Source organism: Loxodonta africana, chromosome 12, assembly GCF_030014295.1.
Source record: "Loxodonta africana isolate mLoxAfr1 chromosome 12, mLoxAfr1.hap2, whole genome shotgun sequence".
Taxonomy (NCBI): Eukaryota; Metazoa; Chordata; class Mammalia; order Proboscidea; family Elephantidae; genus Loxodonta; species Loxodonta africana.
The window spans coordinates 3,605,410-3,632,373 of NC_087353.1; the positions used below are offsets into that span (position 1 = coordinate 3,605,410).

At 37.6% G+C, this 26,964-nt stretch overlaps 1 protein-coding gene across 1 annotated transcript in view; it reads left to right on the top strand.

Annotated features, from left to right (window-relative positions):
* The window catches only part of CSMD1 (CUB and Sushi multiple domains 1), a 1,768,974-nt gene that overhangs the window by 1,266,650 nt on the left and 475,360 nt on the right, over nucleotides 1–26,964 (top strand). The window contains exon 13 of the mRNA XM_064294928.1: nucleotides 3,139–3,251. Coding sequence (XP_064150998.1) covers nucleotides 3,139–3,251 — 113 coding nt within the window. The remainder of the gene's footprint in view (nucleotides 1–3,138; nucleotides 3,252–26,964) is intronic.

Sequence of the window (26,964 nt, forward strand, 5' to 3'; positions counted from 1 at the left end):
ACACTATGGGAAGGCACCCAATGTCATGGAACACTTTCAAAAAGAAAGGAGAAAATGCTATTTAAAACTATACCTAATGTTGTTACTGTATTTTAATGCAAATAACTCCTTCTGGGTTTGTTTGCCGGTTGCATTCTCCCCCAGTTGGGCACCCTTACAAGTGCCGCCATGACAATCGTCTTCCACATGTTACTGTAAAAAAAGTAACATAGTGTGTTTAGGAAAATACCTCTCTAGGGGGAGGGTGGGGCTGGCAAACAAAGGTAGAAGGTGCATATTGTTTGCATAAAAGTACAGTACTCACCTACAAGAATGGCAGAACAAAACTTGACAATCCCAAGTGTTGTTGATATTATGAAGCTATCAAAACTCCCATATACTGTTGGTGGAAGTATAAAATGGTATGACCACTTTGGAAAATGTTTTTGTCAGAATTCACTAAACCAAAAAACCAAACTTATTGCTGTTGAATCGATTCCAACTCATAGCGACCCTATAGGACAGAGCGGAGCTGCCCTGTAGGATTTCCAAGGAACAGCCGGTGACTTCAAACTGCTGACCTTTTGGTTAGCAGCCAAGCTCTTAACCACTGTGCCGCCAGGGCTCCCAGGATTCACAGAACCTACACATATGTATGATCTCTTTCCCACAATTCTACTTTGAGTTATAGATCCCCAAAATGTGTTCATATATTAAACAAATCACATGTAGAATGATGGTCATAATGGCATTTTTCTAACAACCCCAAACTAGAAACACACCAAATATCCACCAACAAATACATTGTATAAACAAATGTGATACACACATACAATTTATTTAAATGTATATCTACATCTATATTTTGTTTACATATAAATCAAAATAAATGTAATACAACTACAGACAAAACCGTAGGTAAATTTTACAAACATGATAAAAAAAAAAAAAAAAAAAAGCCAAACCCAGGGCCGTCAAGTCGATTCCAACTCATAGCGACCCTATATAATATATAAACCAAAAAATATGCATAGCATTATTTTATTTATACAAATTAAAAAAAAAAAAAAAAACAGGCAAAACTACTGTATGTTTCAGCAAGTTGGAAGCAGAGGTGAGTGACTGGGAAGAGGCCCAGGAAAGGCTTCTGGGGTACTGGTAATATCCTATACGCTGATCTACACCGTAGTTCACAGGTATATTACTCTGTAAAATCCATGGAGCTAGATGTTTATGATGTTTATGATGTGTGCACTTTTTAATATGTTACACTTCAATAAAGTGTATGCATAAAGAAGAAAAAAATCTCTCAAATCAAAAAAGCAGACAAAACAGACAAATGAAAAAGAACACTTTTGCAAAGACATTTTCAGAAAGAAATACGTATTTAGGTACTGCACATCGCTCTCTGAAATACCTCCTTTTTTTCAATTTGTGTGTAACTTGGCACGAGTTACTTCACGTATAATAACTGTTGTTCGTCTTCCTTTGAGGAGTCAGGTGTTCTCTGCTGCCTGAGGTGAGAATGCCGGGTTGATAGACAAATGACATGATTGATGGGGCAATTCATGCGTTCATATTCCTGAGACTACCTTGCTGAAAGCAAAGCTTCCTATTTGATTAGAGACATTTGTTTTCGTTGAATTGATTTTTTTTTTTTTTCCTTGCAGTGTTTCTATTTCAACATGCTTTTCTGTCAGCATGTGGAGTTCAGTGGATGGATTTACTGGTTCTTTTCACTGGCTGACAGGAACGTCTATGTGATTGTTTTGTTGATACACAATGATTCATTGAAAACTGAAACTTCCATTTGGTTGACCTGGATGTTCATATACAAAAAGAAAGTTCAGTAAATGCTGCCAAGCCTATTCTATCTGCAGATGCTGTTCTTTTTACTATTCTCTTAATCTATGATTAAATATGATATGTATTTTAAAAGATTTTGAAGTTAAGGTATATGGTTACAGACTAAACAATCCAAACATGTTTTTTAATAAGCAGTTCAGTTTTTCAGCTGAGAGATGCTTTCACTTTAATGGTGTCATATTATGCTCATATAATTATACAGCAATAGGTTGTATCCCTTAGTCACATAGAATGAACAACTGTCTGGGTTTTCCAAGAACTCTCCCAGTTTTCACTCTGAAAGCCCATGCCCCAGGAAGCCCTGCCGTCTCAGGCAAACGGGGGTGCTTGGGTACCCAAAGCTGATTTTTAAACTAAAAGATACAAATTTGCAGTTATAGAATAGAATAATACCGTCAATTGCCAACAATAAAAAAAAGAAGAGGTTTAAATATGAATATAAATTGCAAATGGTTCTAAAGCTTTGAAGGAGGGTCTTCCTACTTACACAAAGGTAAGGTTGCTCTTTTAAAACCACACACACACATACATGCACACACACATATGCACACACACATGCATGCACACACGTACATGCACACATGCACACATACACACATGCACACACATACTTGCAGACACGCACACACACATACATGCACACACATGCATACACACACACACATGCACACACACATACTTGCACACAGACACACAGACACATGCATGCACACAACGTACACGCACACACATGTACATGCACACAGACACACATGCTCACACATACTTGCACACAGACACGCACACACATACGTGCACACACATGCATACACACATGCATGCACACACACGCATACATGCACACAGACACACATGCACACATACAAGTGTGCACATGCACACACATACTTGCACACACGTGCATACACATACTTGCACACACATGCATGCACACACATACTTGCACACACATGCATGCACACACATACTTGCACACACATGCATGCACACACATACTTGCACACACACATGCATGCACACACACATGCATGCACACACACATGCATGCACACACACATGCATGCACACACATGCATGCACACACATACTTGCACACACGCACATGCACACAGGCATATACACATACACACACAGTTTCTCACTGGTAATCAGAAGAAATATTATCTAACTATAACCCAGTGGGTTATATAACTATACCATCCTCTTAATGATAATCTCACTTTAGGCGCCCTGCCAAGTTAACACAGATGTGCTTGCGGCTCTCAGTAATGACGTTAACGTTTCTCTGTCCAGGTTGACTGGGTCCAGTGTTCCTGACCTCATTGTCAGCATGACCAACCAGATGTGGCTGCACCTGCAGTCTGACGATAGCATCGGCTCCCCTGGATTCAAAGCTGTTTACCAAGGTACGGCTGGAACACACATGCTGTTATGTACGACTGGCATTCCTACAGAGGGCAGATGCCATTCTGTGTGTATTAAACAAATGAAATCAACAAGTAAGAACAATCTTTATTCATTGGAAATAACAATATTCAGTTTCCTTAATTGAACCCTGTTTACGGTTCTTTTCGAGCATAAGAATTTTTAACTTCTTGAAAGCTTGCCTTGCCATGATGTGTGTTACCATTATGTTAAAATAAAGATTGACACTAATTATAAAATGCAAGCTATGAAATGTGTGCATACTTGTAGATCTTGGCACTTTGTTTCTTACTGGCTGATGGTGGTTATGATCCTGACTGAGGTAAGTGGCTGTGATTATGATAAGTAGTTAGGATTATGAAGATTTTAAACAAAGTATAGATTTGACTAGACTCAATTTAATTAAGCTCTATTACATACGTATACTAGTGTAAAATCTTTTCTCCATGGACAGTACAGAAATGTATATAAGGTTTGAAGGAAAACTCTGCAGTATTTGTCTAGGAAAAACACATCCTTATTTCTGGAGTTGTGAAATATAATTACGGTGGAAAAGGGGATAAGCCTTCAGGAAAGTTGGCTTCATCTCTGGAATGTTGCTGAGAAGCACAGTGTACATTTGCCAGAATGGAGTAGAGCCACGTGTGCACAAGACACCAGGCAAGCCCGCTTATAAACTGGGACGTCAGGTTTACTGTGGCATGTTTTCGAAGATGATCTCACTGTATTGTTCTACCTATATTGTTTCATCTGAAAGAATCTCGTAGAAAACAGGTATCTTTTGCCATAATGTTGCTATTTTAAAAAGCTTTTTTATTGTGGAAAAAATTTAAATTTAAACCAAATTAGAAAGAAAATGAACCTGAAATAATCTATATTTGTGAGCATTTGTAAGCCACTCCCAAATATTCTGTAACTGACTCAAGTGTTGGTTTACAAATAATGATAATAATTTATTTGTAAGATTTTGTCAGGAAAAATTGTAAAACCGATTTGGGCAAAAGAGACTATAAGGTGTCCTTTCAGTGAAATCCTAGGTGGTGATTAGCATGCTCTTCCTAGTTAAATATTTCCATAGGGGTCTGTGACTCTCATTGTCTTTGAGCTATTTTACAGCTTGGAAACTCTGGTGGCATAGTGATTAAGAGCTACAGCTGTTAACTAAAGGGTCGGCAGTTCAAATCTGCCAGGCGCTTCTTGCAAACGCTGTGGGGCAGTTCTACTCTGTCCTATAGGGTCTCTATGAGTCGGAATTGGCTTGATCTGTCCTATAGGATCTCTATGAGTCGGAATTGGCTTGACGGCACTGGTTTTTTTGGTTTTATTTTAGATCTTAGTAAATGATAGAAAACTGGTAGCAGAGCAATGATTCTTGTCCACTGAGATGTAAATGGTTTTGTCTGGAGAAAATGCTATTGACTCCTTTGGCTTTTGACCACTTTTGCGTCTATTAGCAAATTCATTTTAGCATTTCTGTTTGCCTAGACCTGTGTGATCTTTGGATTCTCCTTTGAAACAGTTTTTAAAATACCCTGCTGTTGCCCTTGTTAATTACTGAGTTAAATAAAATCTTTGACATGTTTCTATGTTACATTGGCACAAAGTCATGATCTTACCCTTTAAAAAATTCTTCAACCATTTGAATCACGATTATGGATCATAAAATAAATCCATAAAAATTTTATGGATCGTAAAATAGATGTCTAATTCTTATACAAATATTTTTATTTTCAGATATGTATAAATTTTACTGATATATATATCAGTGTTAATTGGTTAATTTTTTTTTAAGAGAAAGGCAAGATCTTGTAGCTTAACTAAAAAAACAAAGGGAAAGGAGAATATCTGAATAAAGAAAAAGAAAATTTGAGTAGAGCTGTATACGTGAAAATTCTATATGTGTATGATTTATCCTTTATTTATTAAGAACCAGTTCCATTTTTGGCCAGTTTTTAATCTCAAATTCTGTTAAATGTATTTAATTTGTGTTTTATACCATTAACTCCAATTTTATTCCTTGTTTACTACTTAAAAAAAATACTTTAAAGTGGTTGGATTTTCACTAGAAATAATTTTTTTGTGAAAAAATTGCTAAAATGAATTGAAAGAAAAATAATGTTTTTTCATATTATGGGATTATATGGCTTTCTTTTTTCTTCTACTCATTTAAAACGGTTTTTGAAATGGGCCACCTGGAAACTTTAAAAAAAAATTATTTGATTTGATTTGTTTGGAGATTGTCAAAAACAGTCAAATCATGTTTGTTGGTTTCTCAAAAGACTGGTTATTAAAAATGAAAAACTACTTATACGGTTGTGAAATACAGTATACACAAATAAATCACATGAATGATCAATAAGTATTCGTAATTTTAACATAAGTAGACAGTGTAGACTAGAGAAAGCATGCATTAATGTTCATTTTTTAATTTTGTGCTTTAGGTGAAAGTTTACAGTGCAAATTAGTTTCTCATTCAAACATGTATACACGAATTGTTTTGTGACATTGGTTGCACTCGCCACAATGTGTCAGCACTCTCCCCCTTTCCCTTTCCACCCTGGGTTCTCCACGTCCATTCCACCAGCTTTGCTGTCCCTTCCTGCCTTCTTGTCTTTGCTTTTGGGTAGGTGTTGCCCATTTGGTCTCATATACTTGACTGAACTAAGAAGCACGTTCCTCACTTGTATTTTTTTTTTTTTAAGACTGTCTACTCTTTGGCTGAAATGTGGACTTCAGGGGTGGCTTCAGTTCTGAGTTAGCAGGGTATCTGGAGGCCATAGTCTCAGGGGTTCCTCCAGTCTCTGTCAGACCAGTAAGTCTGGTCTTTTTTGTGTGTGTGTGAATTTGAATTTTGTTCTACCTTTTTCTCCTGCTTTGTCCAGGATCCTCTGCTGTGATCCCTGTCAGAGTGTTTGGTGGTGGTATCCAGGTACCATCTAGTTCTTCTGGGCTCAGGCTTATAGAGGCTGTAATATTTTTTTTTTAATCAAATTAACTGTGGGTGCTCTGTTGTTTTTATTAGTATTTCTTAACCTCATATTCAACTTTCTCTTTCAACCATTTCAGTACCTATTAGTCAGCCTGACTTGCATTTGTGAAGTATATCCATTTTTAGGTAGCTTTAAAATATAAAATTGAAAGTTGAAATTAAATCTATAATAGTAATTTGAGAAATATAAAAGAAAATAAATGAAAAGTTTTAAGTGGTTAAGATTAAATAAAAAATTATTTAGGAACTGTATTTTATGGGTGAAAATGAGAAATATTGAATTGTGATTTTATCTTAATCTGTTCTACTTTGTGGATTTGAATAGAGAAACAGGATGTTCTTATTTTATAAGTGTATACTGTAGGAGTAGTTTCAGAAGCTGAAAAAAAATGTAAGAAGAAGCTATTGCATAGCAAACCAATGAGGCAGATAATTAAAATAAATATGTACCAATCCCGAGACAATAAAGATGGTGGGTAATACTGTCAGGAGTGCAGGTACGGGGACACAGAATAGTGTGGCTGCACTCTTTGCATGGGCATTAAAATTGTTCCAATATTAAAAAGTCCTGTGGTGAAGATGTTGCCGGTGCCTCTACCCCTTTAATTAAATAAGGTTCTTGCCTCTCACTGGTCAAGAATAAACAGGTAAGGCACGCAGAATTTTCCACAAGAGCAAAGATTTATTAAAGAGGCTTGCAAGCAGAGTCAAGGAGGGCCTAGGCAATGCTTACCCCCTTCTCCCAGCGCAAAGGACTTGCATGGGTTCTTAAAGGTTTTTGGGTGGGAAAGATTTATGTTTATTCATAGATACAGGTGGGGTTTTCCAGGCGGTGGCCTGTCTGGGTGGAGATATGTTAACTACAGTGTGCATACAGCAGCTTTCTAAATGGCTTTAAGATGGCTCCTGTCCTGGAGGCCTCTGGATTTTTAGCAGGACTTATTACGGGGTGTCACGCCTGCGCAGTCTCTCGCTCCCAGAGTTCGATTCTCCAGCACTGGCTGCAGCCTCTCACTGCCCCCGGTGGAAAGCCACACAGTGGTCACAGGTGGATGTTCTGCCCATGTCCCTGGGGCTGGTTCCATCCAGCTGCTTCTGAAGGACAACTTTAAGGAAGTTTCTGGGCTGTTTTCTGATACCTTGTCCCATTGTTCTGGGGAATGGCTTTGTTTCTGTGCCCTGACCCATTTCCTGTTACTTTGTTACTTTAATTTGTTTATGTGAACTGCAGATTTGGGGGCCCCTCTGTTCCTGTCTTAAGGAGAGGGCCTACCTGTGAGTATCCTTATCTATAAAGTATAAAATAGATTCCTCCTTGCTGGAACATAGTGTTGGGATGGGGACTTAATGGCTTATTTTTAACAAGGAATGCTACAACAAAACATATTTGCATCCCATTCAAAGGTTACTGCCAGAATGTAGAGATAATTGCTGAATACTCCCTGACATTTAGACTTTTAGATTTGACCTATAATAGGACTTCTACTTAACTATACAGTTACTCAAGAAAGCCTGGTAGAAGTATCATATTTTCCACATGACCTACACTTGCTACTGCCTTTGGTAGAATCTAAAACATCAGTGAAATACGAAAAACTTCCCAACAGGCCATATTGCAGTAAATCAACTGCGACATGACCAAGACACACACAAGGTCTGTAGTACGAAGAGTAGTGAGACGCGTCATTCCCAAATTGTGAATCCTTTGCTATGAAGGGATATAAGAATTCTCAGTTAAAATGTAAATATCCTTCCAATTGTCATACTTTCAGTTTGCATGACCATATCACGTTCATTATAATTGCATTTAACGCTAATTAGTATGCTGTTAGTAGTCTCAATAGACTATTCATACCTACAACTTGAGAAGTCATGGTAATGTGGATTTCCTTGATCCTTGAGAGATCGCCAGTTCAAGGCCATGTATTATCTTTTGACAAAGTAATATTTCTAAAGTAAAACAGTTAACTAATATAAGTCTTGAGGGTAAAAAAAAAAAAAAATGAAAGAAAATATTTCAAAAGAAGATATTCTAGAAATTGCTATTTTCTAAGTACTAAACCCTGGTGGTATAGTGGTTAACTGCTATGGCTGCTAACTAGAAAGGCTGGCAGTTTGACTCCACCAGGTGCTTCTCGGAAACTCTGTGGGGCATTTCTACTCTTTCATATAGGATCACTATGAGTCAGAATCGACTCGATGGCAGTGAGTTTTTTTTTTTTTTTTTGAATGCCAGGTGCTCTGGTGGTTGTTGGGTTCTGGTGACACAGTGGTTAAGAGCTTGGCTACTAACCAAAAGGTTGGCAGTTCGAATCCCCTAGCCCTTCCTTGGAAACTGTATGGGACATTTCTACTCTGTTGTATAGGGTTGCTATGAGTCAGAATTGACTAGACAGAAAAGGGTTTTTTTTTAATATTATGATAAAAATTGGACATAAAATACAAACTGGTTGTGAATGTGATTCTAAAATACATAAACAATTGATGTTATTTGATTTAAAACATTTGTTCAAGAATTACATATATATAAAAATATGTAAACCCATTGCTGTCAAGTCAATTCCAACTCCTAGTGACCCCATAGGACAGAGCAGAACTGCGCCCATAGGGTTTCCTAGGCTGTAATCTTTATGGGAGCTGACTGCCACATCTTTCTCTTGTGGAGCAGCTGGTGGGTTTGAACTGCTAATCGTTCAATTAGCAGCCAAGCTTTGAACCACTACGCCACCTAGGACTCCTCTCTCTCTTTCTCTATTTATATATATAAATCATATATAGTTAATATATATGGTCTCAGAACAATATGTATGGAATGCCAAAATAAGACTAGTCCATAGTTTTTCCATTTTATATTTTAAAATTCATAATTTATAAAAATATTAAGGTAACAAATTGAGGAAAGAAAACACAGAGTTCTTTAAGCAATGTTTATTGAGCGATTAATCTGCTCGTAGGGGAGTATTTGGCTCTTACTGGCCCACAGTTCATTTTTGGGAAGTGAAGGAAAGGTTTTGAAGGGCAGTGAGAGAAAGTCTATCAAAAAAGTTCTGGGTGATTGTGTTAGGGAGAAGTCTTTACTTTTGGGAGAAGGGTTATAAACGCAAGGAAAGATAATTCATTGGTGACTCTGGGGTATTGGTTTCTCTGTGATTGGTTACGGAGTCAAAAGAACTTTTCACTGCCAAGCTGATAAAAAGCTGGGCTCTTATGTCCCACTTAGTGTGTTCCAAAGTCTTCGGGTAAGTTATCTCTTAAGAGAGGTCTGACTTTACTTAAAGCACTGGGACAACTTTACCCGGGACAACTGGCATAAATTCGATGCAACTCTGAAAATATGCTTGGAAAACATCTGAGGTCAGTGTGAGATTAGCCAGGTGCCTGGGCTTGAATTTGAACATTTAACAAAGGTAAAACCCACTGCCGTCAACTGGATTCTTACTCATAGCGACCCTATATGACAGGATAGAACTGCCCCATAGGATTTCCAAGGATCACCTGGGGGATTCTAACTGCTGGCCTTTTAGTTAGCAGCTGTAGCTCTTAACCAGTACACCACCAGGGTTTCCAACAGAGGTAAAGATTGGCAAAATCTTTTTTTTTTAAACGGAACTTATATTTAATAATACCAAATTCTTGTCAAAACTGATTGGGTCTATATACATTTATAATAAAATACATATCCTATATTGCAGCAGATTCTTACAAGTCACCAGGAAAACAAACAAACCACACCTGTTGTCAGTTCAAGGGAGAGCTCCCTCATGGTCATTGCCACTTACAGCACCGATGAAGATTATCAAGAGGAAAGTTCGACGCTCGAGTGTTTGTCCAAAGTCTTATGAGTGTACAATTCTGGTGGCCCATATTTTTACGGCTTTGCAGTCGATGGTTAAGTTGGTGAAAGCTGAAGCATTTTGTAGTCAGAAAAATAATGCTCCGTTAGAGTTCATCACACAAGTTGATGAACTGCATTTCCACAGATCGTGTTTTATGTGATTTGCCGTAGCTGTTTAAATTTTAGCAGGGGGTAAATTAAAGGAAATATCCCTCGTGATGTGCCGCTGTGTGGTACAAGTAAGTCCTGTTTTAAGCTCACACTAAGAATTGTTTCAGTAAAATCATTTGAGTTCAACACTACTATTTCATACCAGAAATAATCATCTCCTATGTCTAGAGAACAAATTTTTAACAAGAGTGAATGAAAATTAGTTTAGGTATGTTAATGTATAACAAGGGGTCTCTGCATTTGTTGTGAACGGGAACGGTAAGCTTGGCACTGCACTGAGCAGAAGCTGAATGTGACTCAGCTCAGATAGCAGCGTTCCCCATCCTCGGCAGACCGTACGTCTGATACAGCGACTCAGCTCAGATAGCAGCGTTCCCCATCCTTGGCAGACCATACGTCTGATACAGCATGTACATTGCATTGTCTCTGAGTTACTTCTCTACAGGTGTGGTTGAATTTGCTCCAGTCACCTGGCACAGTCTCTTCCTAGTTCTCTATGTGACTAATTGCACATATACAGAAGAGGTCCAAGTGGAATTAGAGGGACAATGTGTGGCCACTGAATAGATGAAAACTCGCTTGTCCGGATAAGAAGTAAGAACATGACTGTGGCCTTGTTAACATGAAGGTAATATGCTACTCAGACAAAGGCAGGCAAGTGCCTGTCAGAACAATAGAGTGATTCTTAAAATCCTAAAGACAAGGTAAAGCTGCAGGAATTAGCTGCAAGTAACTTTTTGTGTTAACTGTGTGCTAATTCCCAAAATCACAAAGCATTTTCAATGTGTGCCTTCTTTTTCACAATAGTATGGTCTTGATTTTGAACATTTAACAAAGGTAAAGATTGTCAAGATCTTTTTTTTTTTTTAAAACCAAACTTAAAATTAATAACACCAGAATTCTTGTTAAAATAACATAATAATGTGGGATTTGAGGATATATGCATTTAAACTATGCATTTTAAAAATCTAAAGTGGATTTTTAAAAATTTCCGAAGCCATGATTTAAATCTGTTACTAAATTACCCTTTGTCTTGGAAACTGACTTTAAGATGGAGATTTATGTATGAGAGATTTACTCAGGGGCATACTTGGAAACAACACCTGAGGAAGGGCAGGAAGCAGAATTGGGTAGAATGAAAAGCTGAGCAGTGTATAGTTACAACATATTCTTAGCCTGTCCTGTAGGGAGCTCTGGAACTGGGATGGCTCTTCAGGGTTTTCCCAACCTGAAGCAAGGTGACCAAGCTTTGTACCACTGACCATTGATGTGGGCTGCACCAGGGAAGGGAGCATAGCCCTGGATGAGGGGATTCCTAGAGAGAGATGCAGTCATGAGCTCCTGGCAGTTGGGAGAATGAGTGTCTTTGTTCCGAACAGGGTATTTGGGTGGTACCCTATGACATCCACTACATTCACCCATTGTGCCATTCAGATCCCCTGTTCCTTATAGTAAATTCTCCCCACCTACGAAGAACTTCTCCATGATTCTGTTTGGTCTCATTTCCTTTGAAAACCTATAAGAGAAAGGTCAGTGGCCTGATCTAGCCTCCATCACAGCAGCTATCTCGTTCTGCAGTTGGTATTCATTGTCACCCTCTTCTCTTACCCATACTAGATTCCTCTTTCCCTCAGCTTTCCTCTCTGCTGATCCAGGTGGCTTATAGGGATGACCTAGATCCAGATTCCTGTGGGGTCTCAGTCCCTGCCACCATTCCCTGCTGAAGCCATGGCTGCTGCACTCGTCAATTTTTTCATAAATGAAAAGGGGAATTCCAAGAGACTCCTCGATGCATGACTTGAGTGCCACAAGTTTTCCTCCCTTTCCTCATTGTGTAACAGCAGCCCTACCTTTTCCTCATGAGCAGGAGCAATTGCCCTGCAAGTACGGTGCCTCCAGCAAGGACTGACTAGTTCTTTGACAGAGGTTCTTGCAGTGATTGGGCAGTAGTCATAGCTGAAAGTTTGATAGAGCCCTTACTGTGTCCCCTGGTGGAAACATTTACCTCTGGAGAAACAAGCCCTCTAAGTCACAAAGCCCAAAGTTGACAGATCTGGAAGAATAAATTTCCCAAGTCCGTCACTGGTAACGGTGGTAAGGCTACTACTCCTACTTCCTCATTTTGGCCCTGGATCTATGTATTCCACCTACTGGGGGTACGCACCATATAATTGTTATTCATTTAGGGTATACACCATATCCTGGAGGATGGCATCCCATCCTCATTGGTAACATCTCCAAGCTGGCTCCTTAGCTATGTTTCCAAAAGTCATGATATCATTCAATCCAGTGAAAACTTCTGTGCTAAGTGATAGGACATGTGGATTCCGTGATCATAAACCCACCACAGCTCCTTCTTTACTGTAGCGTGAGCCCATTGGTCCCAGGGCAATTCCCAGAGAGACATGCAGCTGTGAGCTACCTGTACCCGACACCCTTAGCCTCAGCTGTAGGGACAATGAGGATGGTGCATGCCAGCATTCAGTCTACAGTATAGTCAGCCTACAGTCTATAGTAAGTCCTTTGCAAAGTAAAATACCTTGAATTTTCTTACATGTGGACTTTCCTGAGGATTGACATTCATTTAATATGCTGAAAAATGTACTTACTGTTAGTTCCCTCCTAGCTATGAAATAAAGGTTGATCATTGTCCAAAACCTATAGTAACTTGGGCAGAAGCAGAAATATGTACTTCCCTGGTGCTCAGCTACTTGCTTCTAGAATATATGTTAGTTTAACAAGCTTCTGGCCTGAAACTCCCATAGTCCAGGTTTTCCATTATCATCAAGGTGTCAATCAGGCTTATCATCTACCCTGTCATTTTCCTGTATTCTTTGATGATGTGGGTGCCAAATTTGTAATTATTGTCTTCATTTCATTTCTTCTCAGTAGCATCCCTGGTGGCCAGCACTATCCTTTTTCTCTTCATGAATTTCTATCAGTTCCATCTTCTAATATCTTTTTATTCAGTCCATTCTTTCTATTATCTCCCCTTTGACCCTACGACAGAGCATGATGGTATCTCATCTACATGGTCACAAGTGTGGCATCATCTTTGTCTCTGTGCTGTCTTGCCCTCTTGTTGACCTCACACATAGCAGTCCAGTCAGAATTGTCTTGACTTTAAAATGAAAACCCAGAGTGCTCCTACACTGTTTAAAACCATTTAATACCTTCCCAGGGTCCATAACATATACCCTAAACTGGCCACCAATATTCAGCTTTGTCTCTGACTTCTTCCCCATGTACACTTTTTGTTCCACCCTATGGAACTTCCAGTTCTTCAAGGTTCTTATTTCTCTCTCACCTTTGGACATATACTTTTCCAAGGAAGAGTCATGCTTCCATGGTCTCAACATGTAGATAATGTACTCATCTTATTCTCCCAACTCAAATGTTACTTTTTCCTATAAACTTTACATGACTGGGTTATATTAAATGTTCTTTCTACATGTTCCTACAGTGTTCTGTTCTGTCTCTATCACAACAATTGGTTAATTGTCACATCTTCACAGATGTCATAAACCCTGGGAGTGCAAGTACCTCTTTATGTGCCAGGTACCTGTGCAACCTTTGAAACTTTGGGATGTAGCTACTCTTTAAATATGTTTTAAATGAACAAATGGATAAATGTCCAAGGCCTTCACCAATTTTTAGCCTATTAAGACCTTCTCTTGTATCATATTAGACCACTTTATTGTTATTAGTAGCCTCAGTACCATTCCAGTTCTTAAAAGTAACCCAAAATTTAAACTTTACATTTTTAAGGTATTCCAGCCAGTGTCAAAGAAAACAGAATCTCTCTGAATTGTTGGTGCTTCTCTGATCCAAAGAACCAAATCCATTCATGGATTTACAGTCTCAGCCTCTTGTGCTTGAACCTGTCTATATCATTCTCTGCCCTAGTACCCAACCCCTCATGAACTGGTACCCTCTTACAGAGTCTTCCAGTCTCTTTTCTCTGGATATCCCTGAACTCCAGTTTAGTAGCTGGTACCTTGCCACCTTTTGTCAAAGGGATTCATTTCTGAACAAATTCCCAACTTACCTGTATTCACAATTCTTGTTGGCATCATCCAACCAAAATTTCTTAAACTTTATTGCAGGTACAGGTCACCTGGCTGGGGAGCTTCTTAAGATACAGATGCAAGTCAAGTGGGTTTAAGAGTCTGCATTTATGTGATGCTGCCCTTGCAAGGACATTTTTCTATGAGAAGGAAGCAGCTGTACAACTACGGGATATCAGAGTGTATATTATACCTCCCTGATGTCAGCAGTTGGGTAGTATTACCACATGCGGCCTGTCTCTCTCCACTGCATATTTCATGTTCTGTCTGATGGATTAACTTCTGTCTAAACCTACAGCTTAGTCTGCCCTCCGCAGTGACCCAAACACAGCAGATGGTATTAATTCAATTTCTCATCTTTTTCCAGGTTTCTCTATCTTCTCAAGTGTTGTACTACACCGTAGACACACTGGTGTACTTGGCATTACCTATACCGCATATTTCATTCACTTTCTCACATTAGTATTTATGCTGTTTTCCATCCCCCTGAAAGGCCCTTTATCTCCCACTCTAACTGGCAACATTTTTCTGATCCTTCAGCATCCAGCTTAGTGCTGCTACTCTGTGAGATTTTTCGTGATAAAACTCACAGAAGAAATTGTTTCCAGTATTTTCCAACAATTCTCTGTTATCACAATTCTTTTATCCAAGATAATATTTTTAATAGTTAGTGTTTCATTTATCCTTTTGTCCGTGTGAAGAGAGACCCATTTTATTCAATTTTGTATCCCCAGACTATACCAGAGTATATGGTGTTTACATCTTGGTAAACATCTAAAAATTTATCGTGCTATAATTGACGGAATAAAATAATTGAAGGTTTGGAGAACTAATTCACTTAATATTCAGTATTTAATGGGCTCCAACCAGCAGAAAAGAAGAAGACCCTCAATGAGGTAGATTGATACAGCGGCTACAACAATGAGCTCAAGCATAAAAACGATTGTAAGGATGGCGCAGGACTGGGCAGTGTTTCATTCTGTTATGCACGGGGTCACTATGAGTCGGAACCAACTCAACAGCACCTAACAACAACAACCACAACCAGGCTCCAGGTTCAAGGTGCTGAGATACAGCAGTGAATAAAAAGGAAAGTTCATTCTAGAATTGGGAGAAAACCCCCATTGCCATCAAGTCCATTCCAACTCATAGAATTGGGAGAGAAGATACAAAACTAAACAAGATAATACCAAGTAATGATAAGTATATGAAGAAAATGGAATAAGGTATAAGTTATATATATGCAAACCCGGGTGGCGTAGTGGTTAAGTGCTACGGCTACTAACCAGGAGGCTGGCAGTTCGAATCCGCCAGGTGCTGCTTGGAAACTCTATGGGACAGTTCTACTCTGTCCTATAGCATTGCTATGAGTCAGAATCAACTCCACGGCAGTGGGTTTGGTTTTGGATATATACATATTTATATACACATATAAAATTTTATGTGTGTATATATGCTATATATCTAGTATAATATTTTTAAATACTTTCAGATTTGTGTTAATACCCTGATCTTATAACTGCAAATGAGTTGGGAAATAGGCATGGAAGCTGCCTACTTTATAGCTTTAGGTTTTTATTTATTTTTCTTTTTAAATATTTTCCTCTCTTGAATATGCCTAAAATGTTTTTAATTCTTGATTGTCATACTATTGCTGAAGTATTTTCATTTATTAGTTTGTTTTTATGTTTTATTCCTATGGGAGGACTCAAGTCTAACTAAATAGATTTTTTTGTTTTTGGAATGGCCAAGTTTTGAACACTTATTGTGTAAATGACAAGTAAAATAATATCTGAAAATGTTGAGACTAACTGAAAATATTATTTGCTAGGGAATATTTATAAAGAGTGAATCCTCGAATATTTTCTAATTTTTTTTTCCCCTAAGAACACAAGATTTAGATCAAGAATGGGCTTCTGTTGAACACGTATATGAACTTCCTGACCATAAGGCAGGCTACGTGTTTGATGTTTAGCAACTTGGCAATAAGGTCAGCAGGCAGTTCATCTAGAGGTCACCCTACTTTGAGATGCAGAGTTTGTATTAATCATATTTTTTACCATTAGATTTTTCCTGTGGTAACGAAGAGCAGTTTAAGAGAAATCCTTACAGTTCATAAAAAGACCCCATGGATGCTGAGAATATAGACTCTTTGGGGTTGTTAATTCTGTAGTTCAAGGAATTCAATTACAAAACTCAATATTTTAACATGACATTTTTTAAAATGAGGAGTTATAAAGAGATCATAGAAAAAAGTGAGCTTGCAGATAAAGAAAACTTTGCCCATATTGCCTTTTCACCTTTTCGAAGCTACTGTAGAAAATGGTAAGAATGGCACAGTGGAGGTGTCTGACCGCCTCTAACTTCACGAGGGTGAGGGAGCATCACCGTCAGCCCAAAGCCGATTCCTATGAGGTGGAGGTCATGTATACCTCCTCCCTCCAACCTTTTTACCAATTCTGACACCAGCCACCCTCCCATGGCACTCTCTACTTCTCTGCTGGGTTCGATAATTCTTAAAATGGCCACTCAGAACTCACTGACCGTCTTCACAATTACAGGGTTTATTAGGGAAGTAACAGGTTACAATTCAGAATCAGGGATGACTCAGGATATAGCTCTTCGATCAGGAGACCCTCTTCTTGCCTGTGTCTGTAGGCACACCCCTCTCTGGCCTCAGGACCCTCTGTCAGACCTCTGCCCCGGTCAGGCAAGTGTTACAAAGCTCTTTAGCTCTGTCAATATGCCTGGGGACACTCCAATCCACCAGGAAGCCCCCTGCCTGAAGGCGCTCAGCTTTCTGGCTCTGTGTGCCTGGAAGCCCACTGCACCATCTCCTGCCTGTCTCCTGGTTCTGCTGCCTCTGCCATTCTGCCACTGCTTCTCACCACCTGCAGTGTTAAAGTTCTCCTTCTCTGCCATGTTACGGCTCCTCTCTCTCTCCATGTCTCCCTTTAAGCCTAGCTGGATGCCAAAACAGACCAATCCCCTTGTTAGTGTTCCATACACCTTATTTTCATGGCCCCATCCCAACAAGGGTGTCATGCACCTATTCGCATTATTAACAAGGTACCCAATCCCTTGGTGGGCTGCAAGCACCTTATTTTCATAGTCCCATTCAATCATATGTTGGGAGTTACAAAACCATGGCTAGAAAGGCCATATAAAAGTAATCCAATACACCACAAGAATATGTATATCCTTATAGAGGAGGAACAAAATCAGCTGTACAAAAACTCATAAAATTTGAAAAATGCGATCTCAGCTAAAAGGCATTTTATTCCAAACAACATTGTTAGAAACATTTCCTTCATCAGCCACCTCTCTTAAATTTTACCAAGATTATTGGTGACTACAATGGTAGTGGCGAATATGAAAACAAAAAACAACTAAATCTACATAGTAACTCTTGGGCATGAATTTTCCAGGAGCTTCATTTAATGAAACAAAGCAATTAATTTAACAAAATTAATAATTGTTTGAGTGTTTGAAGTTGGAATAATTTGGTTGAACGTGTTTGTTAAAGCTGTTGTTTTCTCCTCATAAATTACAAACTGACCCAAACCAGCCTTCGGTTTTCTTACTACAGTAACATATATGGTAACATATGATAGTAAAACAAAGACAGAAGCCCAAAGAGTACTGAGTTTAAAGTAATTTCTTATTATTTGTTTTTATGCTAGAATGAGTTAAATAACTTGAATTAAGTGAAACACCATTCTGTGGTAGAATAGTTTGGAAAAGGGTAGCAAAAATGCTGGCACAACTTGAAGAGTATAAACAAGGTCACTGAATTGCGCAGGTAGAATTTGGTGAAATTTTGAATCCTTTGCTGTGTATGTTTTATCAAAAAATAAACTTAAATATTAGCACTATTTACTCCAAATTTCAATTTTTTTTTCTGAGTTATCTTTGATGAGCGAATGATAGAAATGACCTCCTCTTAATAATGTGAGACAAATCATTATTAGATGTATAAATGTATCAGCCACAAGAGCAGGTGGTATAGTGCCAGAAAGCATTAAATTCTAATGCAGGAATTTGACATTTAAATTCTAGGTATAGCAGCCCATTATCTTGAACTGCATCCCACTCTTTCATCTTAACATTTATCCTGGCAGATTAAGCTTCAGTCTCAGAGTAAACTGAGATAAGATGAAGTGGAAATTATGTGGGGGTTAAGGGCTCAAGAGCTAAAATTACAGCCAACTTTCTCGTTGATGGACATTTTCCAATCTGTATCTTAATACCACGTAGGCACGCAAGTACTGTGAACGATGTGTGTGGTGGACTAAAAGAGTTGTGGAATCATTGAAACTAAAAATGTACACCTGCAGTTATATTTTGAGCTCTGTAAGTGGAATCGTCTTACTTTTTCTAACCGTCTCTCCGTCTTCCTCTCTTTCCATGTACTGTGAGTGTTTGAATCTGATAAGGCTCATTGATGTATTTACTACAGGAATCCCTGAGTCAGAAAGAATGGAGATCCACCTTTGCTTAAAAGTTTTTGCCCCTTGTTCTTGAATTTGCTCACCATCTGTATATTTTCTTCTATATTTCTGCTTCTTTTAAAATTTACTGATCTCAATAAAACGAAGTCTGTTGGAATTACTAAATTTTGTTGCTTTAAAAATGTATCACGTTTTGCATTACTGATATAAAAAAGTTATCAATAGAGCTACTCTTTTTCGCTAAATACAACCTGCTACATTTTCTGATCGTCATACGTTTGTTCATGCCCTTAAGCCAGGACTGCCCTTTCATCACATTCTACTTCTTTTAGACTCAGCTCAGATGCATTTTCTTTGAAATATATTTCTTTATTAGCATGTACAGCTTCAGGTTTTTCTCCTCTTCTATAGGGATATAAGAGAGAGTTAATTTTTAGTGCAGTGTGTGAAGAACTCAGAAAGCTGTGCTGGTCGTTGCTTGGGTCAGAGAAGGGCCTGGGGAAGGCAGTAGAACATAAAGGGGTGCAGTATAGTGCGGTGGGGAGAACACTAGCCAGAAGATCTGGGCTCAGGTTTTAGTCTTGCTTCCACTTTGCTCTGAATTTCTCTGGCCTTTAATATCTTCATCTATAATGAGAGATGGGGATGGATCATCTTTAACCTTTCCTGCTATCTCTGAAGAAGATGTAAATCAACGGCTCTATGAATATTTAGTTTCTGTTGGAAGCTGATTCTAGGTGTGATTTAGCAAGCAGAGGAAAATATTATTGCTGCATCTAATGACGAAAGACCTCCCCACCAGGAATATTCCAACGCCAACATGGACATAAGAAAAGAAGAACAAGTTAGGGAAAAAGCTAGTTTTCCAACATGGTAGGAAGTAATGCAGTAATGCAAGGTAAAAAACAGTGTAAAAATAGATAAACGCAAGGAAATTGTGACAAACTATGGCACAAGTCCTCAAATGCTGGGTATTTTCTACATTTTATCATAAAATAGAAGATACTGGTTTGTAAACATATGTCTGAATGATAAACTGGTTTTGAAGTGTCATGAGGTGGGCCATGACCTGAGGCAGGTCATGAATTGAGGTCATCAATGAAGGGGTTCACGCATATTTTATCAGAGGTCAGAGACAGGCTAAGGGTCATCTTAGTCATCGGCCAATGTCTGGCTTTAGAGTGAACTCTGACACGAAGAACAAATGGATGAAAAGTGAAGAGGTCAGTAAATCAGGTGATAAGCTAAATGTCACATATTTCACAACAAGGGAATGCTCAGCTCCTGGACAGCACAGAAGCTGCAGAAGTGAGCCCCCATCTTTCTACCAGGATGTTTTTCCCACATCCAGTAGAAAGCTTACCTGTAGTGGGTAGTGTTAATCCTGAGACTGGAGTAATAGGGTTTCTTAAAGATATAGATGTTTGAAATAGTCTGAAACTTTGCAACTTGGGGCTTAAAATAGTATTTTCTCTGCTCACCTTATGAACTCTTTTATTTTTCTCTTTTCTATAGAGAAAAGATAGAGAAAGAAAGGAAAGTTCACTTCCCTAGCCCTGTGTGTCCTTAGACGTTGAGGGCGCTCTGTGTTGTATCTGACTTGGGCACTTAGGTAGCATGTTACAGGCATACAGGAACAGGAAATGGGAGGAACACCGTGATGCTTGTATAGTTTTTGCTGTTTGGAAATCAAAAGTTTTAAAAGCAAAGGAACAATTCAGCCTCTTCAACATTTTTTAAAATAAGCCTATTAAACTCCAAATTTCCTCTAAAATTATTCATAGTTTTACAATAGAAATTATTAAAAAGTGATCCCTTTTTCTTATTTTTTGAAGTAATCCCAAAGGCTAATCGCATAATGGGGTCTCAAACACTGCCTTATGCTACATAGCCCTCGAGTACTGGGAGGAGTGGGGAATGAAGAGAATGCAAACTTTGTGTGACTCTTTCCCTTTTCATTTGTAGCAAACTCCTTTTATAGGGTCGTTATGAGTTGGGATCGAATTGATAGCAGTGGGTTTCTTCTACTCTCCTACTCAGATATGATTAATTTCCATTTCAGTACAGTTGTTTACCTTTGGTGTGATTCATTGTCACTTGTTTCCTACATTTTCTCTTTGGGGGGGCAGTTTATTAATATGAGTAAAAGCCTCTTCTTATGGAATGGACTTAGGCTTGTGTGGTCTTTGCATAAATAGTGGAGAATTGAGAAAGTTATTCATGAAACAAGGAGTCCTGGTGGCACAACAGGTAAGCCCTTGGCTACTAAGTTAACAGTATGAAGGCACTCTTTAGCTCCGTGGGAGAAAGACTTGGCGGTCTGCTTCCATCGATGGCATCTGACAACAGCAATAACATTCACAAACTGTATTTTTAAAAATGTGATTGAGGAAAATTTAGAAATTATTGCCTGAAATATCTTAATATACTCTATGTAATGACTGACTTTAGTTGTGGACACACAGCTAGCTCTCTTCCTGGGTGAACCCCAGTTGCTGTACCCATCGAAGGTCAGGTGTGATACCAACTGGGTATCCTCACCCGAGCTCTCACCATTGCTTGGTATGCAGTGATTTTATTTAGAACTTATGGGCTTAGAACTACAGAAACCCTTCACTTTCCTTCAGACCTTCACCCAAAAATCTACATCTCCTTTTCCCCAAAATTTCAGAAAAAAGTCCTTGCTTTATAGAGCATGTTTCCCACAGACCTCTTCGTTTGTACCAGTCCACTTCTTCACACTAGTCTTAGAGAAAGAGATGTTGAAAGCTCTTGTCCAAGGATAGTTGTGCGATCTTCTTTATCCGTTTTGAGATTTGGCTCCATCAATATAGATACTAATGCTTTTTTTTTCTTCTTTTCTGTCTTCACTATCACTGTCCTAGAGGTTTTTCTTGCCTTCCCGTTAGACTAGCATTGTATCATTCTAGTTGATCTCTCAGCCTTCAGTCTTACTTTTGCTTTCTACTTGGCTGTTATTGAAAACTCTGTTGGCTGCAAATGACGGAAACCCATCTCTTATCAGCATCAGGATAGTTACATTGGGGGCTAAACAGCATCATTACAACTCTGTCTCAATTTCTTAGCTTTACTTTTTTTCTCTTTTGGCTTTATTCTCAGGTAAGTCTCTATATGTGACAGAAAGAAAAAAAAAAAAGAAATATCTATAGGCTGCTCCAAACTTATATTATTCTTATAGTTCATAATCTCAGAAAAGTGAGGGGAAGCTACTTTCGGTAACATCGATCTCAGTTTCCCAAATGAGTCTGAGTGATCTCACTGGGCTATGTTCCCATCATCAATTTCTGAGTCTGGGAACATGAAGAATGTTGATTGGCCATTCCGAGTTACCTGCCCATTCCTGTGGCAGGCATGGCAGGGAGGCATGAATGACAGTTCCTTCAAAACCACATGGACTGTTTGCAGAGAGATTTCCACTTGGAAAAGCTGAACAGCAAAGAAAAAAAAAAAAAAAAAAAAAACAAAGTTATCACTTTCTCAGCATCTGATGCTATGGAAACCTCTGACCTGCTCAGTATTCGTTTTATAAATTTGGTTCACCACTGCCCACAGTGTTGCAAACAATCCTTGATTTCCAAGCCCTTTGCAGTACTGATCCTCCTAAATACTTTGTTTTCCACTTTGTCTGCAAATACCTTCTGAAATAGTTTATCTTTGTACAAAACTGGAGCTAGCCTCCTTTTTTCTTTTGTTCATTCCGTTCCTCTTTCTAGGACTCATCTGTTATTTTGCATTGCTAAAATTAGCATTTTTATTTCATTAAAAATTTAGTTCTATTGCAATTGTGTAATGAGAAAAAAATATGCAGCTACTTTCCATAAATTTGTGTTTGATAGACAGTTACTTTGGTATATAATTTTTCTTTTCCATTGAGATCCTTTCATCTTTTTATCAGTGCCTGAGGTACTTTGATCATTTCTATTGCTCTTTTGATGTTTTCTAAATTCTTTTAGTAATGAGGTACTCAAAATATAACAACTGATGTTATGCAGTATTTTAATTTTATTAAGAATTTTCTACCTTCCTGAAAATGAGCTTGCATTTTGCCAATTTTTATTCTGTACATCTTCAACTTTTTTGCTAAGGAGTCATTATGTACAAACAGATGGTATGCTAATTATTTCTTCTCTCTACTCATTGCTGTAATTTTTCTACATGTTCTTGAAGTTAGAAGATTTATTAAGGATACCAGGTATAACTGAAAATAATAATAATAACTTGAGCACAACTAAAGAATATTTTTATTTCCATCATTGTATCTAGTACATATTGGAATTTCAGTCTAATTTGTCTTATATGTATATTTGTACATTATAAGTAAAATACTTTTTAAGAATTTTCCTGTTTCATCCACAACTTTCTTTCCTAAGTATTTCTCTATAATTTCATATATATATTTAATATAATATTAAATTATATATATTTATACATGAATAAAGCTTTTGTTTTAACAATCAGTTTTATATGTGAAGAGAAAGTATTGAACTGAAAATGCGACTGCCTGTGTTTTAATCTTCACTTTGCTTTTGATATTTTTTATGGCCATAGCTAATCACTAACTGACTGGTCATCAATTTCATTTCCTTTAAAGCGGGGGTGATAATAAGTGGGTTTTTGTCAGGCTAAGTTGTATAAATAGATACGAAAGCTCATTATAAACTGCAAAAGGGCCCTCAATTGAAAATTGTAATTATATTTGTGTATTTTGCAAATAGGCTAGATAAATGTGTGGCTTACTTGAAGGATTATTATCCAGAAAGGTAAAGAAAACTAATAATACAATAGCTCATACAACATGATTTATAAGCCCTTTCTATTTCTGGTAGTCTATATTCCTTCCATGATCTAATAAGGGTTAAGAAATAACATTCACAAATCTCTCCCTCTCATCTTTTCTTTTTCCCCCTAAGGCTGTGGCTATTTCCTTTCTTGAAGTCAATTCCATTCCAACAAACTTTTCAAATAAGTTTTTAGTCTATTTCTACTTTACTCTTATCTTCCAAACAGTTCACTTTCTTGTCAAAAATGTAATTATCAATCCAGTCCTGGGACAGTATTTTTTAACTTTCCATTATGTTCTATTCTCCCACTGGCATGCTCAGAACAAGTAGTCATTTCATTGTTTCCTTTCTGTACAATCTCCTTGAGAGTCAAAATGATGGATCTGAATTTTCTATGCTTTTTCTTTTTCTGTAGCATACCAAGTTGAATTATACTCTTTCTTTCAAGGATATAATCCCAGAGTTGCCATTGGGGTTATTTTTTGTGTCCTTTCTCAAAGCTTTATCCTCTTACTATTATATTTCTTTGTTCTTATTCTTGTGGACTTTATTCAAATAAATCAAAAATTCTCATTTGTTGCAAGACCTCGTTTCCTCCCCACCCTCACCATTTAGAGTATATTTCCACCTAGGTTATTGCAACTGTCTCCTAACCAATCTTCCTTTTTCCAGGATTTCTCTTTAATGGCGTGTGGTGCATAGATTTATCATCCTCATTTTCTCATGATCTCTGCTCTGTTAAATATAAAAACGTATAGTGGAAAGAGCTGTGAGCATTAGAACTAAAGAGGCTTGGCTCCACCTGTTTTGAATTGTTTTGTTGTTGTTGTTATTCTTTTTGCAATTAGTTTTTCTAAGAACTAGCTATGATATGAGCATCATATTGTCTACCTCATAGGGTTTTTATGAGAATTAAATAAGATGATAATGCATGCATGCATGTATGACAATCTTCAGAATATAATAGGTGCTCAGCACACATTAGCAACCTTTTCTGAGGGCCCATCAGAAAAGTTACAGCTTCTTCATCCATCAACGAGCTCCAGTGTTTTAAAATGAAAACATGGTTTTCTTCTCCTTCATTCTGATGTCTTCTAAGTATTAAAATTAGTTTTAAAAGTGTATGGGTTTAAATCAGGATCCAGATAAGGCCCTTGCATTGGAATCGGTTGATATGTCTCTAAAATTTATCAATTTATACTTTTCTTCTGTCCCTTTTTTATCTTTGCAGTTTATTTGTAGAAGAAAAAAGGTCAGTCAACATTTTGCTAATTTCATACTAATGGTGATGTTTAATCAAATTCCTGTAAATTGGTGGTTGGATATAGGGGATTGACCAAATTCAAATTTGGATTTTCTTTCTTTTCCACAAAACAAAACACCTTCCCATCTAGTGGCGTGTTCTTCCACCAGGAGACATAGCCATTGATGGGCATTGACTAGATCAGCTCATTGAGCAGGTATTGACAAATTGACAGTATTCTAAGTCTTTCATTCTTTTTTTTTTCTTTTTCTTTTATTAGCTAAGGCACTTCTATCAAGAAAAATAAACTATTTGGTTACCCAATGGTGCAATTTTTGTAGGAAAGACAAGATAAATGCTTCTGTTTGCTTACCATTATCCAGAAAGAGACGTTTTCCCAGTATCCTCAACCTCGGCACTACAGACTTTTGAGTTGGGTGAATTTTTGTTGTAAGGGGATGTCCTGTGGGGTGTTTAATGGAATCACTGGCCTCTAATTACTAAATACCAGTAACATATACCCAAACCCATCTAATTTGTGAACATGAAAAATGTCTCCAGCTATTGCCAAGTACCCACTGCTCTGAATTGACTAATTTTATTTTTGTATTAGTAGCTTTTGTGAATTTAAACATATCTGATGATTTTCAATGTACTGCACTCACTGTCTTTACTGATGTTATAATCATGCCATCTTTCACCATTTGGAGCCTTTTTAAGTTGGCTCCTGAGTGTTTGATAGCCTTCCTGCTATCTAGCATGGTACAGTATTTCAAGTTTATCTTGAATAATTCATTTATCCAAGGAGTCCTGGTCCCTTTAGTGAAAAATGGTAGTTCAAAGCTATAATGTGAATGTTCATTCCAATTTGCTATGTCATTGTTTCTGGATCCTCTCCTTCAGTGGGAGGTGTGAGTCTTTGTGTATCATGTGTGTACTTGCATGAAGACCAAATACACAATGACTTCACGCGGATACATCCACTTCAAATTCAGTATTACAAGGTTTTTGCTTAACTTCGTCAATCTTGTATTTCTGGGTTTTTTTCCATATCAAGAACCTCTTTTCTCAACAACTCTAGTAAAGTTAGAATTGGAATACCATATCATTTCTAAACTGCTTTATCCTACTATATATAAAAGTTTAAAATCTATACCAACATTATCATAAACATTATGATTACTAAAAACAATTTAAAATTTTGTTGCAATTTTTTGTGTGCTTAGCTTATATCCCACAGTGAAATTACTTCCTGCTTTTTAATGTCTTTTGAAACTGTTCCTCTATGGGTTCACCATTAAATTTACTTGTTTCGTTGTTTATGGTTTTTGGTAGCTTTTAAAAAGAATTTTGTTTTATGATTATATAAAAAAAATTGCATATTTACACGGTTCCACAAGAGATCTCCAAAACCCTTAGGGATATTTTAAAAGTACTTCTAGTCTCATCATCACACTTCCCTTAGATTTTAATATATTTTTTAAAATTGTTTCATTCCTTCATTTTTAAAAGATACATGTGCATATATATTTGTATTACTGTCCCTCCAACTTAGATAAATGGTAACAAGCATTAGACTTGCTGTTTTTTATTTCCTGTTTAACACATTCTGGGGCTCACTCTGTAATAGTGTATAGAGGTGCTTTCTTTCTCCCTCAAAGCTGCACCGCACTCTATGTATGAATGGATGGACGATGCTTTATTCAGTTAGTCTTCCAACCTGTCGGTGGATGATTTCCAGTACTTTAATCAATAGTCTGGCATGAATCACCTTGTGCATTTGCTTTTCACATTTATTTTAAAAGAGATTACACATGGTTTGTAGAGTGTACTTGTCGTTGTTGTTGTTATGTTGTTAGGTGCCGCCGAATAGGTTGCAACTCATAGCGGCCCTATGTACTTGTAGCTAGCGTAAAGCCAAATGAGTTTTTCTTGTTTTCATGAAGCATCATGGGTATAGCTGTAAGGCCCTGGTGTCTTTTGTTAAACATAGTCAAATATATATTTATTATAATAATAATTTTAAACAGAAGTATTTGGATCCAGAGAGAAAAATATCTATTTTGGTAATTAAGAATAATAAAACCGTGTTACGTTTAAAGAGATATTGACACCAATTCTATACAATCTCCTCCA